General features: G+C 37.5%; 1 protein-coding gene across 2 annotated transcripts; it reads left to right on the top strand.

Moving 5' to 3' along the window:
• The first annotated feature begins 121 nt into the window (after positions 1-121).
• Positions 122-16,361, top strand: EIF2S1 (eukaryotic translation initiation factor 2 subunit alpha). Of its 2 annotated transcripts, XM_021679730.1 has the most exons (8): positions 122-323; positions 4,472-4,713; positions 6,811-6,890; positions 8,677-8,828; positions 12,434-12,540; positions 14,016-14,113; positions 14,791-14,934; positions 15,815-16,361. In XM_021679730.1, exons 2-8 carry the CDS (start codon positions 4,473-4,475, stop codon positions 15,938-15,940), a joined length of 948 nt encoding a protein of 315 aa, XP_021535405.1. In that variant the 5' UTR covers positions 122-323; position 4,472; the 3' UTR covers positions 15,941-16,361. The 2 variants fall into 2 exon arrangements, with proteins under 2 accessions (XP_021535405.1, XP_044774162.1); XM_044918227.1 differs by lacking the exon at positions 122-323 and having other exon boundaries at positions 4,104-4,713.
• The last annotated feature ends 909 nt before the right edge of the window (positions 16,362-17,270 follow it).

Here is a 17,270-nt window from a genome sequence, read left to right as displayed (position 1 = left end):
CAAGGACTCAGAGTATTACCGCTTCCCTGCGCCTTGAAAGTTACTTAGCGAAAACGACAGGTATCGAGAAAGCGTACTTTTCAGGTTCTCCTTTGATCTACATTCTTCCTTTTTTTCGGAGGACCTAGACTCTATGGTCAGTGAGGAAGAGGGACCGCTATTCTCTTGGCGCTTGCGTGATGCGAGGTGGTTCCGCATGCGCGGTGGGGTAGAACCAAGCGCACGCCGAGGAGGATCGGCCGCTGGTGCGGGTGGACTGTCGGGTCTCTGCGATTAAAGAGTTCGGCACGGGATCCGGCGCGGGATTCAGACACATACCTCAGGTGACTGGTCCCCCAGATCGGTTTCTTCAAGAACTCTCTGTAGTTGTGTCCAGTGACTTGGGTGGTCGGGAGAGGGTAGGCCCCGGGCTAACACCCCTCCCTTTCCCGTTCCTGCGCGGGAAGTGTCCGACACCACCCGCCGGCGCCGGGTGGGTCTTCCGTGTTACAGCGGTGTCATGGTACGAGCGGAGGATTCTCGTGAAGCAAAGTGGGCCGAGTGACCATACAGCCTCTTCGATATGCTGAAAGTGAGGATACTTTGAGATGGGGGCGGCCTCGGGAAAACACTGTGACACCCCCGCCCCAGGACGCTGAGCACTTTGCTCTTTCTGGGCTTGAGAATCCCACCGCCACCAGGGTTTTTTTTTGTTCCTTCCGCCCCACCAAATATACTACCTCTCAGTGGACACCAGACCAGACACTTGAAGGGACCATTGGGGTGGGCTGCAGTTTTGCCAAGAGCTGAGTTAAAAGGATCAAGAATGGTTTATTTGTCCGATAATTTATTTTTTTCTAACTGGCGTTCATATTACCGTATCGAGTTGCGCATTTTTATAGAACGAGCCATCTCTTGCATCGATACTAAAACATACTGTTGAAGAGTTCACTACTCTTAGTATCGGTTTTCCGTATTTCAGCACCGAGAAAATAGACTTACACGCTGTGGCCTCACAGTTAAGCATAACTAAAGAGATAAGGGAATTTGGGGGTTAAATACGTATTCAGCCTGAGGCCCCTGTTATCCCCCAAACTTAGGCTACTTTATCATTAAGCAAGAAACATTGTTTCTTGGAGAAAAGGTGTAGCAGAGAAGTCTTGGTTTGTCTCCCAGTTGAAGTTACCAAGGAAAAAAACTTGTGATTATGTGTCTTTCAATAGTTCGTGAATTATATAGAGCTTTATTGCCTATTCTGATGCCAAGTGACGGTTAATGATTATCCTAAGATCTCGAAAAGACACAGTAATATTTGTAGAGATTGGTGCTATTTCAACTACAGCGAAATAGTTTAAAAGCTTATTTGCGTAGCACTCCTATACTAAAAACTAGCATTCAGAGAACCTTATGGGTAAGCATTAGAGCCAAATTAGAATTCTCACAAGTTGTCTCTATCACATAATACACTTAACTTTGGAAAGGAATGTGGACTTCCTGGATCTGTTACGGTTACTTGACCATGCACTGGTTTAAGAAAGAAGTCCTACCTACCATTTGACCATGCAAAATTACTGACAATGCAGGGTATTTGAAATTAGCTTGGAGTTCAGTTAGTATATTTTGAAAGATCTTTTTTTACTGAAGAACACATACCATATTGTAGTACTCTGACATACTGAGGCTCTGTGGGTTAAAGGTATTCTGGATTTGATATCAGAAGACTTGGTTTTAGTTCCTTTTCTAGTACTTATTAAGCATTTATCCTTGAGAAAGTCATTTAATATTTCTGTTCTTTGGTTCTGGTTTTTTGTTTGTTTGTTTTTAATTTTATTTATTCATTTGAGACACAGAGATAGAGAGCATGAGCAGGGGGAGAGGGAGAAGCAGACTCCCTGCCGAGCCAGGAGCCTGATGTGGGGCTCAATCCCAGGACCCTGGGATCATGACCTGAGCCGAAGGCAGATGCTTAACCATCTGAGCCACCCAGGCGCCCCTCTTGGTTCCCTTTTAATTGATTACTTCACTCTACTCCTTTCATAGTACTTTATATTGTTACTTACTCACTAGTTTGTTTCCCACTCCCTACTTAACTTCCTTAGGTAAGAATCTTTTAAGTGCCGGTAGTGTTTAGTACATAGATACTGCAAAAATAATTGTTTAACAAACTAAGTTACAAAATGGAAATAGTACCTCTTTTGCCTTTTAATGTCATATTTGTATAGCATATTACACTTTCCAAATTTTTACATATATTTTAATCTCATTTGATACACTCCACAAACCTTCGAGGTCCATGACACAGGCTAGAAACTACAGTTTAATGGGAATGCATTTCCCAAGCAACCACAGCTAGTAAATACAAGAGTAAGGGCTGGAACCCATGTCTGGAGCTATTTTGTACTTAATAGTTACTTTCTGTGTTGAATAACATACCTTCGGCTGTGTTCTTTTTGTACCCTGTATAATGTGAAGAGATTGGTACCTCTTAAAGCAGTAGTATTCATAGCTCTCATCAGGATTCTTTTACAGTATTGCCTGTGTTCTTTAATCATCAAATAAGTCTTGCTTCCCCAGAATTAATCAGCTTTACTGTTTGAATAAACCTGGTAAGTAAATGTGGTTAGCCCCTGTTAAATCTTTTAAAACTGTTTCACACATTTCTCTGACATCATTTACTTTGATACCCAGTTTGAAACTTCTAGCTCTCAAACTTTAGTGCTTTACATACAGATATTTGACAACAGTTGTCCAAAGGGAGGGTGGGGGGGGGCTCTGTTTAGAATGAACCAACCAGCTCAGCAGTTTCTTGGGTAATTCTGGCCATTGAATGTCTACTTCCCTTTATTTCCTAAATCCCTATTTTGTCAAGGTACAAGAGAAATGCATTTCTGCCATTATTATTAATATGCTGCTTTATTTCTTTTTGTTAAACAGGATAGATTAGTACTAAAAGCTTGCATTAATCTACGGTATATGCTATAACACTGAGTATGTATATTAATGTTACTTTTTTTAAAAAGATGTTTCTAACTAATATATTTATTGGTAATATTGAGTGAAAATACAGCATGGTGAATAAGAGCACAGACTATGGATCCAAGCTTCAGAGGTTCAGATTCTGACTATCACTTGTTAGCAGTATATGACCGAACAAGTTACTTGGCCTGTGTTTCTATTTCCTCGACTATAAAATGGAGAGAACTAGGGAGAGAGGCAGTGGCCAGATCATGTAGGACCCTGTAGGTAGTAGAAAGATGTAAAAGTCAGTGGGAAGCCACTGTGAAGTTATTTGTGGGTGCAGTTAACAGTTCTCAAACAGTACTGCCCCAGAACTCTCGGGTTCTGTAAGCTGGATGTGGATATCCTGTCTTTAAGATCAAGTAATGGCAGCCTTAATTCCCAATTAATAAGAAAAAAATTGGGGCGCCTGGGTGGCTCAGTCAGTTAAGCATCCGGCTCTCGATTTTTGGCTTATGTCATGATCTCAGCATTGGGAGATGGAACCCCACACCAGACTCTGGCTAGGCGTGGAGCCTGCTTAAGGTTCCCTCTCCCTCTGCCCTACTTGCTCGTTGTCTTTCTCTCTCTAAAAAAATAAATGAATTTTCGCACATTTTTCATAGGTGTTTAGGTCCTGTTACTGCCTATTTTCTGAACCTTGACAATAGTAAATTCAGGTTAGTAGAAAAACATGAAAGTCATCAGCTGTGATTAGTTTTACAGCTTTCTTTTAAAAATACACTTCTGTGCATGGTATGATTTCAGTCTTATGGATCATAAAAGGAGTGGTGCTGAAAGTAGGTTGGTTAGATCAAAGAGAGTAGTTTTTAAGAGCCTCTTGAACTTTACAGTAATGGAGTTCTATAAAGCTATTCTCAAGATTGGGTATATCTGTTCAATAAACGAATTTATTTAGTTGTATTTAATTATATTTAATATTTTTGTGATGAGTAAATTTTTAGGTTTTGTCTTAACATATGATACTGTAATTTTGGCTAAAAGGATAGGCTATATTACTTGATATATGATTAGGACTATGGTTTAAGTAGATGGAAGAGTCTTCCCTTTATATAGTGGGTGGTAGCATATAGTCTTAGCTGACTTGGAGAACTGAGTAGCTTTAGTTTTGCTGATAGGTTTATAGTAGTAGTGATGCTTACCATCATTTGTTATTTCTTAAAGTGGTTGTATTAAAATAGTATTTTACTCTTGAGGTGTACTTTTAATCCTTAGGTCTCAAAGTATTTTATAGATGGTCATTATTTTTTATGATTCCTCTAAAACCAAGGTCAGAGAATCACCCAAGCCTTATAAAAATGTGGAGCAAAGTAACAAAGCTTGATTCGCAAACATCCGTCTGTTTTCTGGTACCATTTAAGAAGTTTAAAGAGATAAGACTAATCATTTCTTCCAGTGGCAAAATGTGGAAAATTGATTGACATTTCTTTATTTTGACCTTAATACTCATTTGATTCTTTTGTTTAAAATGCAGAATGCCGGGTCTAAGTTGTAGATTTTATCAACACAAATTTCCTGAGGTGGAAGATGTAGTGATGGTGAATGTAAGGTCCATTGCTGAAATGGGGGCTTATGTCAGCTTGCTGGAATACAACAATATTGAAGGCATGATTCTTCTTAGTGAGTTGTCCAGAAGGCGTATCCGTTCTATAAATAAACTCATCAGAATTGGCAGGAATGAGTGTGTGGTTGTCATTAGAGTGGACAAAGAAAAAGGTAAGTGATAAAAATATCTAAAATAAAATTTCAGATTTAAAATGGTTTATTTAAAATTTTATTTTTGTAAATTGCTGACTGTTTAAAAAGAAAACAAAAACATCTCCTTTTATACTTAAACTTTTTTTACATACAAAGTTGTTAGATAAGAATGCCAATTACCCATCTAGGCAAGACCTCTTGTTAGTAGTGGTTTAATTAGCACATCCCAGGGCTAGTTTGTGTCAAATAACTTGACTTTTATTCCCAGAGGTTACCAGAAATTGATAGTTGACTCATTGTGGCTAAACTCAGAAGAGACAAATAAGTAAACTAGAGTATTAGTTCATATATTTGTTAAGATGCTTTTTTATTCAGGGGCGCCTGGGTGGCTCAGTCGGTTAAGTGTCTGACTCTTGATCTCAGCTCAGGTCTTGTTCTCACAGTTGTGAATTCAAGCCCCACGTTGGGCTCCATGTTAGGCGTGGAGCCCTACTTTAAAAAAAAAAAAAGATACTTTTTTCTTGATTTAAAGCTAAATTTGTAATCAGATTATTGGAGGAACATGGAAATGGGGCAAAGGTAAATGGACTTTAGGAATATTTTATGTAGGTTCTGAAAAAGGAATATGCAGACACATACCCAAGACCCAGTATTCTGTATCTCTTTGATTATTAGAATGTTTGTGTTCTCTGAATGTTCATTCACAGTGTTCAGAATTGCTAAACACTTGAGGAAACAGGAAAATATGACCCATACAGAAGAGAAAAAGGAACCAGTGGAGATTGACCTAGAGGTGACCTTAATATTGGAGTTAGCAGATAAGAATTTTAAAGCAGACGTTGCAACTGCTGAAGGATATTAGGAAAATAAGCTTGTAATGAACAAAATGAAGTCTCAGTAAAGACATTAGAAACTTTCATAAAGAACTAAATATAAATTCTAAAATTAAAAGTATAATATCGAAAAAACTCACCAAATGTAACAGCAGGGTAAAGATGGCAGAAGTCTCAAGTCAGACTTGCAGGTAGTTCATTAAAAGAACCAGTGTGAAGAACAGAGCAAGGAAAAAGCAACCTGTCAAATATTAAAAGCTCTATTCCAAGAGAAGAGAGAGAAAGGGCAGAACATATATTTGAGGAAATTCTGACCAAAGTTTCCCATATTTGCCGAAAAAACAAATGTACAAACTGGAGAAGCTTGACAGACCTCAAGCAGGATAGATACTGATAAGACCACATCTAGGCACATTAAACTATTGAAAAACAGAGATCGAGAAAATCTTGAAGATAGAGGAAAATGATTCATGATTTACAGGGGAACAGTAATATAAATTACTGTTAGTATGGTATTCTTACTGAAAATAATGGCTGAGCATTGAATGACATCTTTAAAGCACTGAAAGAAAAATTGTCAGCCCAGAATTCTAGAATATTTAAAGAAAATATTCAACAATGAAAATCAGAAATGAAGACATTTTCAGGTAAATAGAAACTAAGAGGATTTATTACTTAATCTGCATTATAAGAAATGGTAAAGGAAATTATGCAGGCCCATGAGGTGTGATGCCTGACATGGGAAATATGTAAGTAAATGTAAAAGATCATTTTTCCCTCTTAAATTCTTTAAAATACATTTAAGTGCTTGTCTCATTTTGTACCCATGGGATTTTAATTTATGGAGGTGATGGACAACATGATTAGGCCAATGCCATGGCCACACCATGCCAATGCAGGGCCACCAGGAGGAGGAAGCACCAGTTTTGGTCAGGAGGCAGAAGGAGCATCAAGAATATAGAAAATACATAGAACACAATTGACCCTTTGATGAGTGGATGCCAAAAAGACAAGTACGAATCCTTTGACTAGCTTTCATTTGGGTAATTGAAAGTATTAGTTCCTTTCACTGAAGTGATAGAAAATATACAATTACATGATGATACAAATGCATGTCTGAAAACAAAAATCTCTAATCTTATGCAGTGTTTTATTGATAGGATTTTAGTAGGGAATAAGTATAGGTATGCCAACTAAACAATCTGGTGTAAAAATTTATCAGAGTGATAAGCTAGCACCTGGGCAGAGATGATTTTTTTTTCCCCCAAATTTTTTCATACAGGATATATTGATTTGTCAAAAAGAAGAGTTTCTCCAGAGGAAGCAATCAAATGTGAAGATAAATTCACCAAATCCAAAACTGTAAGTTTGATTTTTGAGTGAAATTAGTCCACTATTTAATGTATTTAATAAATAATCAGCATGTAATATTCTTGGCAGAAAATGAAAACCTGGATTTTCTGTACCTGTATTTCCATTTACAATTAGGAGTTACATAGGATAATTCGAAGACTTAATTTCAAAAGAGTTACGACTGTATAGTGTTTTTACCTTATGGTGGTACTACCTTAAGGCATTGCTTATCATCTAATATTCTAAAATGAGTATACTGCATTAGTGTTTCTAAGTTATTTTAGGTTAAATTAACTATGGGTGATATCAGTTGGTTTGACTTCTCATAACATGTAGTTCTTGACTTTAAACCGCATTCTGGGATAAGAGTCACAGAGACAACCAGCTGTTGTATGTTAAGAATAAGCAAGGTTTTGTAAAATGTGAATCCAGGAAAGCAAGGCAGGAGCCTGTTAGTAGTTTTTTCCCCCCCTAGTTTGTTAAGTCCATTCTGTTTCACTTTCTTATTTTGGCTGTAATCTCCTACTTCTGTACAATAAGTATTAATGAAGCAAGAACAACTGTTTTTTCATTCTTTATGTTCTGTCTATAGTTTTTTCTTCTCTGGTTCTATTTAGATTATCTTTCATTCTCTAGATCCTTAGTTCCTAATGGCATTGTTTCCATTGTGTTTTTCTTTATTTTTTGTTCTTTTCTCATGTGTGTTTCTGTCCTCAGGATAAAAATGCCAAGAAAACAGTGTTTAAATGAAGAGAAGATTTTTGAAATCTTGCTTAATTAACCCCAGTAAATAAGAGAATAAAAATCTAAAAGCCAAAAGGCCATTACCCAAATCTTCCTCTTTGTTTTACTGATGTGTTTACTATTACTGCAGTGTAGCTTACACATTAGAAAACACTGTCAGTGAAATCCCATCTTCATAAACCAGGCGGGGACCTTGCCACTCAGAATGTAGTCTCTGGACGAACAGCATTGACATCACTGACTGCTTAATGCAGGATCCTCAAGTTCCACCAAGTTTGAGAAGCTCTGCTCTAGGAAACTTTAACTTTGTTTTGTCCCTTTAGGATATTGTAAAATGAGTATTTTAGTAGATCTTATCAGGACAATAAGGTGATAGAATGAAATAACCAATGTTAGTACCTTTCCTCACTCAACTTTCACGTGTAATGTGAAAAACCTCTTTTCTTATATCCTTTCTCTTCTTTAAGCCCTTTTATTTTTAGGAAATTAGAAAAAGAGTTTGACAGCAGTGAGTAGGAGATAGGTGCATTGAAGGATAACTGCTAACTGATAAAAGAGCAAAAGAAATACTAAAATCTCAGTCCTGTTCCATGCTGTCATATGGAGTAATAGTAATAGCTTACACTTGTATAACAAGTTTTGTGTAATATACAAATTCTATATATTTGTATAATGTTTTCCAGTTATAATTTGGATAGATTTGATCTCTCTGCGGTAAAAAGGAGAGATACTGGTATTTCCCTTTTCTAGAAGAGGAAACAAATTTAGAGAGGTTAATTGGTTCCTAAGTGAACTTGATCTGGGTTTTAGGACACTAAGTTTTGTACTGTTTCTACTTGTTATAGACCCACTTGAGTTAAGTATTATAGGAAAGAGAATATTTCTCTATGAAAAAAGAACTTGCTGTATGTTAACCCTTTGTTGTTGAGGAATTATTGTAGTGTAACCAAAGGTTTGTTTTATATGCTGTCTACTGAAATGTAAAAATACCTTTTCTTTTTTTTTAAGATCTCTTATCTTTGAATTGTTGAACTCTTCATTTTGTTTCTAGGTGTACAGCATTCTTCGTCATGTTGCTGAGGTGTTAGAGTACACCAAGGATGAGCAACTGGAGAGCCTGTTCCAGAGGACTGCCTGGGTCTTTGATGACAAATACAAGAGACCTGGATACGGTGCCTATGATGCATTTAAGCATGCAGTCTCGTAAGAACACCTTCTTGGCTCTGATTCTACCTTGATAACACAGCTGATGGGTCTAGCACACAAGTTGAGAGCCTGACATGTAATAATAGCACTACACCCACATAATAAGTCCTTGCCAAATTTAGATTAAAATATTTCCATGTAAAAGGCCCATAATGCGGGCCAGTCCTATGTAGCCAAGCATATATAATTGTGTACACCTTAGTTTTCGTAAACCGTATGGTTTCGTCTCACGTTTTCCCCTCCTCGTCAATGTAGATGTCTCATCTACAACTGTACCTTGTTTTCTTTACCTCAGTTCCTTACACCTGCAGGCCATGCCACTTTAGCCAGTTTCCATATGGCCTCACCCTGGGTCTTACCACCAGAATTTGGTGTGCTTCCAAAACCTTTAATTCATACATTCTATTCTTTTACCACAGACAGCCTCCTGTCCTTCCAGCTCCCCCATAGTTAGTCCTACTCTGTGTCTTCTTAATTCTTATGCCAGACTATAATTCCACACCTTTTTCTTCCTCCATGTCTTTTTACCCTTTCCTGCCTTCTCTTTCTTACTCAGCATAGACATACCATGGTACATCATTTCAACAACTTCTTGCCAATATCATGAGCTTTTGCCCTGTTTTTCCATCTGTTACATCCAGCCTTGGATCGATGTTCCTGCCTTCTCTGCACTTGTAGAATGCTGGGTGCTGCTAGGAAAAACCACAGTCTTGCAGGTTGGTGCCACTGCATTTTCATCATGGTCTCCAACCTCAGCTGCACCTTCACTGCTTCCTCACATTCTCTCTGCTCTTTGTCAGTTCTTCCTCCCATTCGTAGAGTGGCTATTTTAGAGCTTTTATACACTCTCTGTCAGATACCCACTCCCCCCTTCCCTCACTCTCAACTGGTGTGCCTACTACCTGTTTTATAAAGAGAATAGAAGCCATTGCCCAGGATCTCCTCTACTCCTTCCATGGTCTCAGCAACCTTCTCTCCCATCCGTCATTACCTCCTGCGCTCCTGTCACGCTGAATTCGTATCCTTCCTGCTCTCAAACTAATCTTACCACCTGTGCGCAGCTACTGCTCAGGGATCGTTTTATCTGTTATTCCCTCTTTTGTCTTCAGCCTTTCTCTTTGTTGGTTTTGCTCCATTGGCATAAAAATACACTCTAATCTCCCATTTATACTAAAAGCAAACTTTATCTCCCCTCTACTTCCTCCTGCAGCAAGCACTGTATCCTCTCTTTTTAAAATAGCTGGACCCCTTTGGTTCTCTGTACTTAAGTCTATCTCCTTCTGCACATCCTACTCTTGCCCAAGTGTTAACGCTCCACAAGCAGCCTCTCCATTACACTGAGGTTACTTTCCAACCTTTGTGCTGCCGAAGGGTATTGGTCACCTCAGCTCTCAGAATGGCCGAGTGGACTTGGGACCCATAGAGCCTCCAGCAGGCCGGCTCATCTGGGGTCCAAATGCTTTCCAGTTCCCCCCTCCCCCACCATGTGACTTTTTTTTCATACCACATTTTGGGAAAGTTGTAAAAATAATAATAATTACAACAGCAAACATTTATAGATTTCTCACAGCAACACATGGCATAAGTGCTGTTATTATCCATGTCTTAGAGATGAGAAAATTGAGGCAGAGATTAAATAATTTGTCCACGTGCACAGAGCTAGCAAATGGAAGAGTCCCGATTCAGACCTAGACGCTGGCTCCCATCTGGAGTTTATGCTGCTAACCATTAAGCACTGCTTTATATTTCCGTCCTCCCTGACTTCAGTCCTGCATGCCTTTCATCCCTCAGCGTGCTGTCATCGTCCAGCCGTCCCTCACTTCACCTCCAGCTCCCCCTCCATGACCGCTCAGCAGTGGCATACATCTTTTCCCTTTTCCTTAATGTTCTTTGCTTCATCAGCCATGTAGTGACTGTCCACGTTTAATTAATGATAATTCTGTGCCACATGTTCTTTAAGAAAAAGTTTTTGAGATAGGTGGAAACAATGTTTTATCCCTCCCAACCCATTCCACTCACTCATCAGCAGGAACTACTATTCTGTCATTAGTATTCACCATTATTATTTACATTTCTGTGGATTTATTACATATACGTATCTATAAAGTACATATAGCACATTTTTGTATTTTAAAAATTTTCTTACTCAGTTTATTTAAACTTTAAAAAAAAGGAATTTATTCTGTTGTTGTAGTTTTCTGTACCTTACAGTTTTACTTATAAGGCTGTTAATAGGATTCTCCAAAGTGATAGATGTGTACCTACTTCATACTAATTTCTGTGTAGTACTTCATTGTAAGAATATGCTTTATTTGTTTCTCTATTAAGAGATATTAGGTCATCCTCCCCCCTTTTTTCCCATTTTTTTAAACCATGCTATTATGACTATCCACGTACATGTCTCCATGTACATTTGGGAGTTTCTAAGGTATATACATAGCAATAGAGTTGTTGGGTCATAGGATTGATTATATGCATCTTTAAATTTACTCAGTTTTGCCAAAATACTCTCCAGATTGGTTCTACAATTTATATTTCCAATAGCAGTTGTATGAGCATTCCTGTTTCTCTTCATCCTCACCAACATTTGGTATATATCTCAGATTATTTTCCCTTTCGCCAAACTGATGGGTTTGTACCGTGGTACCTAATAGTACCTTGTTTTTTGTTTGCATTTTACTGGTTGTTGGTGAAGTTAACAGCTTTTCATATGTTTACTGTTTCTTCTGTGAAACATCTGTTCATCTCTTTTGCTCATTTTCTGGTGGTTTGTCTTGTTATATTTTGTAAGCAGTATTAGCCGAATGAAAGTTCCCTCCACCCAGATTCTTTCGCCTTTCATTCTCTAACCCCTGCTTTTTTAGGCCTGATGTGCCATTTCTGTTTTAATACTTTACAACTTTCTTAAAACAGTTCTGCCTTTGCTTTTTAAAGTCCTACCATTCTTTTAGTCATTATTTCAATTTTTTCATTTGTTCATGTTCCATAAACGGTGGTGACTAAGTGGTGACCCTGTTCCCTGTCTCCTGGCACTCAGAAGGGCCAGATGAAATGCCACTTCAGTCCATGCATCCCTTCCTGAGCCCATAACTGAAAGTAATACCTTACTGTCCCGACTTGCAAGGATGTACTTTCATTTTAAAATTGCTTGTATGTTTTTGTCCTTTTCAAGCTCCTTGAGGCAGGGACTGCTAATTACGTGGAAATGTTTAATTATAGTGGGATGTCCAGTATATTAGGAGACATTTTTAAGTTCCTTGCTTTAGCCAGATCTCTAAAATTTTTCTTCAAATAATCAGCTGGGGGTTTTCTTTTTGTCATAGTAGTGCTAAGTGCTTTACTTGCATGATCTCATTTAATACCACACCCAGTGAGATGTACAGTTTTCATCCTCATTTTACAATTTGGAAACTAAGGTCTGGAAAGGTCCCAAAACACATAGTTAATGAAGTGTAAAGCTAAGATTTGAACTCAATTCTGACACTAAAGCCTGTGCTCTTAAACATCATTCTGTGGTGTTGTGTTTGGTATCACAGTTACCTGTAATGTAACCTGGCCTTTGTTGTTTCTGTGTCTGTGTGTGTTTTGTTTGCTTTAATTAGAGACCCATCTATTTTGGATAGTTTAGATCTGAATGAAGATGAACGGGGAGTACTTATTAACAATATTAATAGGCGTTTGACACCACAAGCTGTCAAAATTCGAGCAGGTAAGTGATTTTTTTAAATAATGTTTAAAATATTTTGCATGAACCAAAAAGCTGTTAAATAATGAGCGTTACCAAAGAATATGTTGCTACATCAGCATCTGCACGTTTTTCTATTTCTTATAACAAGAAAAGCTTAGGAAATTATTTTTGCTTCTACTGAACCATCCTAAAATGTATATGTTGACACAAGTGAAAACTGTCATATATGCATTCAGCTAACCTTAAGTTAGTCCTTTTTTTTCTTCTTCTTTTTTTTTTAAAGATTGTATTTATTTGAGAGGGAGAAGCAGACTCTCCACGGAGCAGAGAGCCTAACGCAGGGCTCGATCCCAGGACCCTGAGATCATGACCTGAGCCGAAGGCAGACTCTTAACTGACTGAGCCACCCAGGCGCTCCAGCCCTTTTTTTTTTAAGGGGGTGGTATTTTGTTTTAGTAAATACTTTAAAATATTTTAAAAGTAGAGTATTGTCCTTTTTATGCCTCCCTGGATTAACCACTGTTAATACAGTTTGGAGTATATTTCAAACATTTTTCTTACACACATATACTGTATAGGAATATATGCTGTTTACATTCAGACATAAATTGCTTTTATAAAGATTGGATCATACTATGCAAAATTTTCCTCAACTAGCTTTTTCCACTTGGTTTGTCATGGCAGCCCTTCCATTCAGAACATGGGACGTTTTCCTCAATCTCTTTAATGGCAAGGTACAATATTTCATAGAATAATAAACCAGTTGTCTCTTGGTGAACATTTCGGTTTTACCATGTTTTTCACTATTACAAAAAACACTACAGATTAGCAGCCTTATAACATAGACACTTAACCCAGTTGTATAAGTGTTCTGTCAGGCAGGCTCCTAAAAGTGGAACCGCTGGGCAGAGGGTGTGCAATTTCTAAACCGTTCTAAACAGTTTGCAGTCATTATTTCACTCGGTCTTTATCACACTCCTCTCCACTTTACAAATAAGGAACTGAGGCATGGAGAGATTGGAACCACCATATTAATCCAAGCATAGGGTGTTTGTTGAATTTCTGTTTTTTATCATTTTGTCATTCAGGGGCTCGATGTGGAAGAGAAGATATATTTTCACTGCCTACTCAGATAATTTATAATTAAGAAAGTTAATAGTTGGGGTAGATTTCTAATTGTGAAAGGGTGATAATATAAGTTTTTGAATCCTAGTGTGTCTGCCATATCTCTGATTTCTTTTAAACCTTTAAATACTTTTTTTTTTTTTTAAAGATTTTATTTATTTATTCATGAGAGACAGAGAGAGAGACAAAGGCAGAGGGAGAAGCAGGCTCCCCGTGGAGCAGGGAGCCCGATGCGGGACTCGATCCCAGGACCCCAGGATCTAGACCTGAGCCGAAGGCAGACGCTTAACCGACTGAGCCACCCAGGTGTCCCACCTTTAAATACTTTTTTGCATTTTTTGGTATAAGTTTTTGAATTTCTGTAATTTTAGATATTGAAGTGGCTTGTTACGGTTATGAAGGCATTGATGCCGTAAAAGAAGCCCTGAGAGCAGGTTTGAATTGTTCTACAGAAACCATGCCCATCAAGGTGAGTAGTCCATTTTCTCTCTCCCTGCTAAAATACCAACCTAAACCAAATGAGATTCTTTTTATGATCATATTTCATAACAAGTGTTAAGGAAAAATGGTTCTCGGTGATGTTGTCTAAGGGATGCTACTGCTAGTGTCACAGTGGATAAAGATTCTGATTCGTATTTAGTGCCAGAGGGCCAGCTGTGCGAAACTTAAGGAGTTCCTGAGTCCATAATGCTCCTAGGACCTTGAAAAGGGTAACATATTCTCTCGTATTCACACACATCTTTTAGGAGTTTGGTCTGAATCTTTTAAGCCATAAAATTAACCAGATGGTTGTTATTCACAATCTCAGGTTTTCTTCCATCAGTTTAGTTTAAAACCAAGTAAGAATTTTTGTTTTCGAGACAAATTATCCATTCTGATGATGGCTACAGTTAGTTTAGCTACCAAAGACACCTGAAAGTCATAATTCAACATATTTGGTATTGCAGTAGACTGTTTATACTGGATTATATCACTTGTATCAATTCGCTTTTGCTAACAGACCACCCCCAAATTGCTGACTTACAGGATTGGAAATTAAGTTTTGGGTGATTTGTTAAGGCATCAGAAAGGAAGAGTTCTTAAACATCCTAATAGTTTTGTGTTGTATAGGTATGTTCATAATTGAATATCTGTCTTGTTCCTTAGATTAATCTAATAGCTCCTCCTCGGTATGTGATGACTACAACAACCCTGGAGAGAACAGAAGGCCTCTCTGTTCTCAATCAAGCTATGGCTGTTATTAAAGAAAAGATTGAGGAAAAGAGGGGTGTCTTCAATGTTCAAATGGAGGTAAGATCTATAGTGATTCTGCCTTTTTCTTAAAATATGTAAGAAATTTAGGGGCGCCTGCCTGGCTTAGTCGGTAGGAGCATGCAACTCTTGATCTCAGGGTTGTGAGTTCAAACCCCATGTTGGGGTTAGAGATTACGATCGATCGATCAGTAGATAGATACAGATATTTAAGTCATCTAAATGATTTGCATTCTAAAATCCTTAATCACAGCTTTTCAAAACATGAGATACATGTAGGATTATAACACTGCTAAGCCTAAAATAATCATTGACTCAGAGGGTTCTAAAAGGGCTTTTTATGAGTAAATGAGAACTGTCGTGTGATGGTTATTCATGACTGAGGTCACTGATGGTGTTAGGTTTATGCCCCCACCAAAGGATAAAATTAGGCAACAAAAACGAGTGATTGATTATTGTCAGAATTTAATATGGAAGGCTTAAAATATGATCTGAGGATTAGAAACAGCATTAGTGTATTTTCCTCATCTCAACAAAAATGAAACCTATTTAGAAAGAAACTAGTTTATTTGGAATCCAGAAGATGCATTTTTACAAGACATCTTTTTGGGTTTTAAAGATAAAGCCACTGAGATTATTTTCATATTTTTTTCAGTTTTGGCTTATAGAGATAACAGGAATATTCTGTTTTACTACACACACATTTCTTTTTCCTAGATTGTGTTACTCTCATCCATTTCTCCCAATATTTATCTAATGGAATTTATTAATGATGTAGCACTCAAAAATGAACAGAGCAGAGTTGTTAGGACAGGTGGTTCTTTAAAAAGAGTTAAAATACTAGGCAGTAATAGTGTTGAAGTGGAATTTGCATACTGTTGAACTACCTCACTTTGAAATGATGCCTCTGCTTCCGCAGCCTAAAGTGGTCACAGATACAGATGAGACCGAACTTGCAAGGCAGCTTGAGAGGCTTGAAAGAGAGAATGCAGAAGTGGATGGAGATGATGATGCAGAAGAAATGGAAGCCAAAGCCGAAGATTAACTTTGTGGGAAACAGTCCAGTTTAAGGAACACAAAGCAGCCCTTCCTGGCTGTAAACCCTAGACTTGAAAGTTTTCCAGTATTGAAAACTTCAAAGCTGAATATTTTTTATTTCCAAGTATTTAAATGTTCCAACAGACCAAAACGTGACATGCCCTCCTAAAAGTCAGCTGTTTTCACACAAGAGCTCCACCATTCAGCAGTTTTTAAGGGAGTGGGCCTAACTTCACTAGAGACAAATCTTTAAGAACAGTCATAAAATTGGGCTTGTGGTTTCCATTTCTCATGTCTCCAGATTGGCACCCCTTTGTAGTTCAGTGCCTCCCTGAGATTTACCAGGGGCACCCAAAGCAAATAGCCTCAACCTTTCTATATAAAATGTATCAAGCAAACATTAAATAAATTTCTGGGATATTTAACTATAGGCTTCTTCCTTCTTGTCACCAGTTAAAAGCATTATGATTACTAAGACCCTAATTCTATTACTTTCATTTTAGTCTAGATGTAGAAATATAGGGGCAGGTGACCAAAAGATCTATATAGCGGATCCTTTCAAAAGGAGGGTGTAGAGAAAATAATTTTAACCATAGTTAAAGTTGACTCTTAGGGGAAAAAAGCCTTAAAATGCGAATTTTAAAATTACATAGGATGTGTGCCTTTTACCAATATATGGTAAATATTGAACAGTATATGGTATGAGAACAATATATGGTATGAGGGAGAATTTATCACACTGGTCCTTGTTGTACTAAGCTGCTTTCCCTGAGTTTGTAATTCAGGGTGGTAAAGTTTTTTATTTTCTTTCGTTTTTAAAGATGCTGCTGCTTTAGTTATTTAGAGTATCGTTGCCCAACTTTTGATTTTTTTTTGTCCCCCATTAACATATTCACTAGGTGCCACCTAGAGCTTCAGCTCTTTATAACGAATAGGGATCTGATTAAACACAATTGAAATAATTTTTTGACATTTCCATCATTTTTGTGTTTAAGAGAATTGTTTAAAAGGTATATGAATCTAAAGGTAAATAAATAATAAAAGTAAATAGATTTCATAGATAACATATGGTTTGAAGTTACAGCTACATTAGCCAGGGTGTAGAAAGTGTTGAGTTACTTTGGTCTTTTTCATAGATTTAATCTCTTAGGATACTTGAGGTACTAGATTTATTTTATTAATTATTCCTAAGAATAGCTATTTAAATACTTAAAAGATTAAAACTAACCCACCTTAATTGATTGAGTACTAGACTTAATTCAGTATTAAAGGGACTGGAAAATAGAAGTGTGTGGGTGAGACAGTTTATGCCATATTTGGTTTGCCCCTCTTTAAGC

This window comes from Neomonachus schauinslandi, chromosome 9 (assembly GCF_002201575.2).
Source record: "Neomonachus schauinslandi chromosome 9, ASM220157v2, whole genome shotgun sequence".
Lineage (NCBI taxonomy): Eukaryota > Metazoa > Chordata > Mammalia > Carnivora > Phocidae > Neomonachus > Neomonachus schauinslandi.
This window is presented reverse-complemented; position numbering and strand designations above follow the sequence as displayed.

What these genes read in the sequence shown, in the direction of transcription:
- EIF2S1 (XM_021679730.1), top strand. Translation starts at nt 4,473, where the DNA reads ATGCCGGGTCTAAGTTGTAGATTTTATCAACACAAATTTCCTGAGGTG. An exon ending in TAGAGTGGACAAAGAAAAAG is followed by an intron (nt 4,714 to 6,810) that starts GTAAGTGATAAA and finishes TTTTTCATACAG; the next exon opens with GATATATTGATTTGTCAAAA. An exon ending in CAGAAACCATGCCCATCAAG is followed by an intron (nt 14,114 to 14,790) that starts GTGAGTAGTCCA and finishes CTTGTTCCTTAG; the next exon opens with ATTAATCTAATAGCTCCTCC.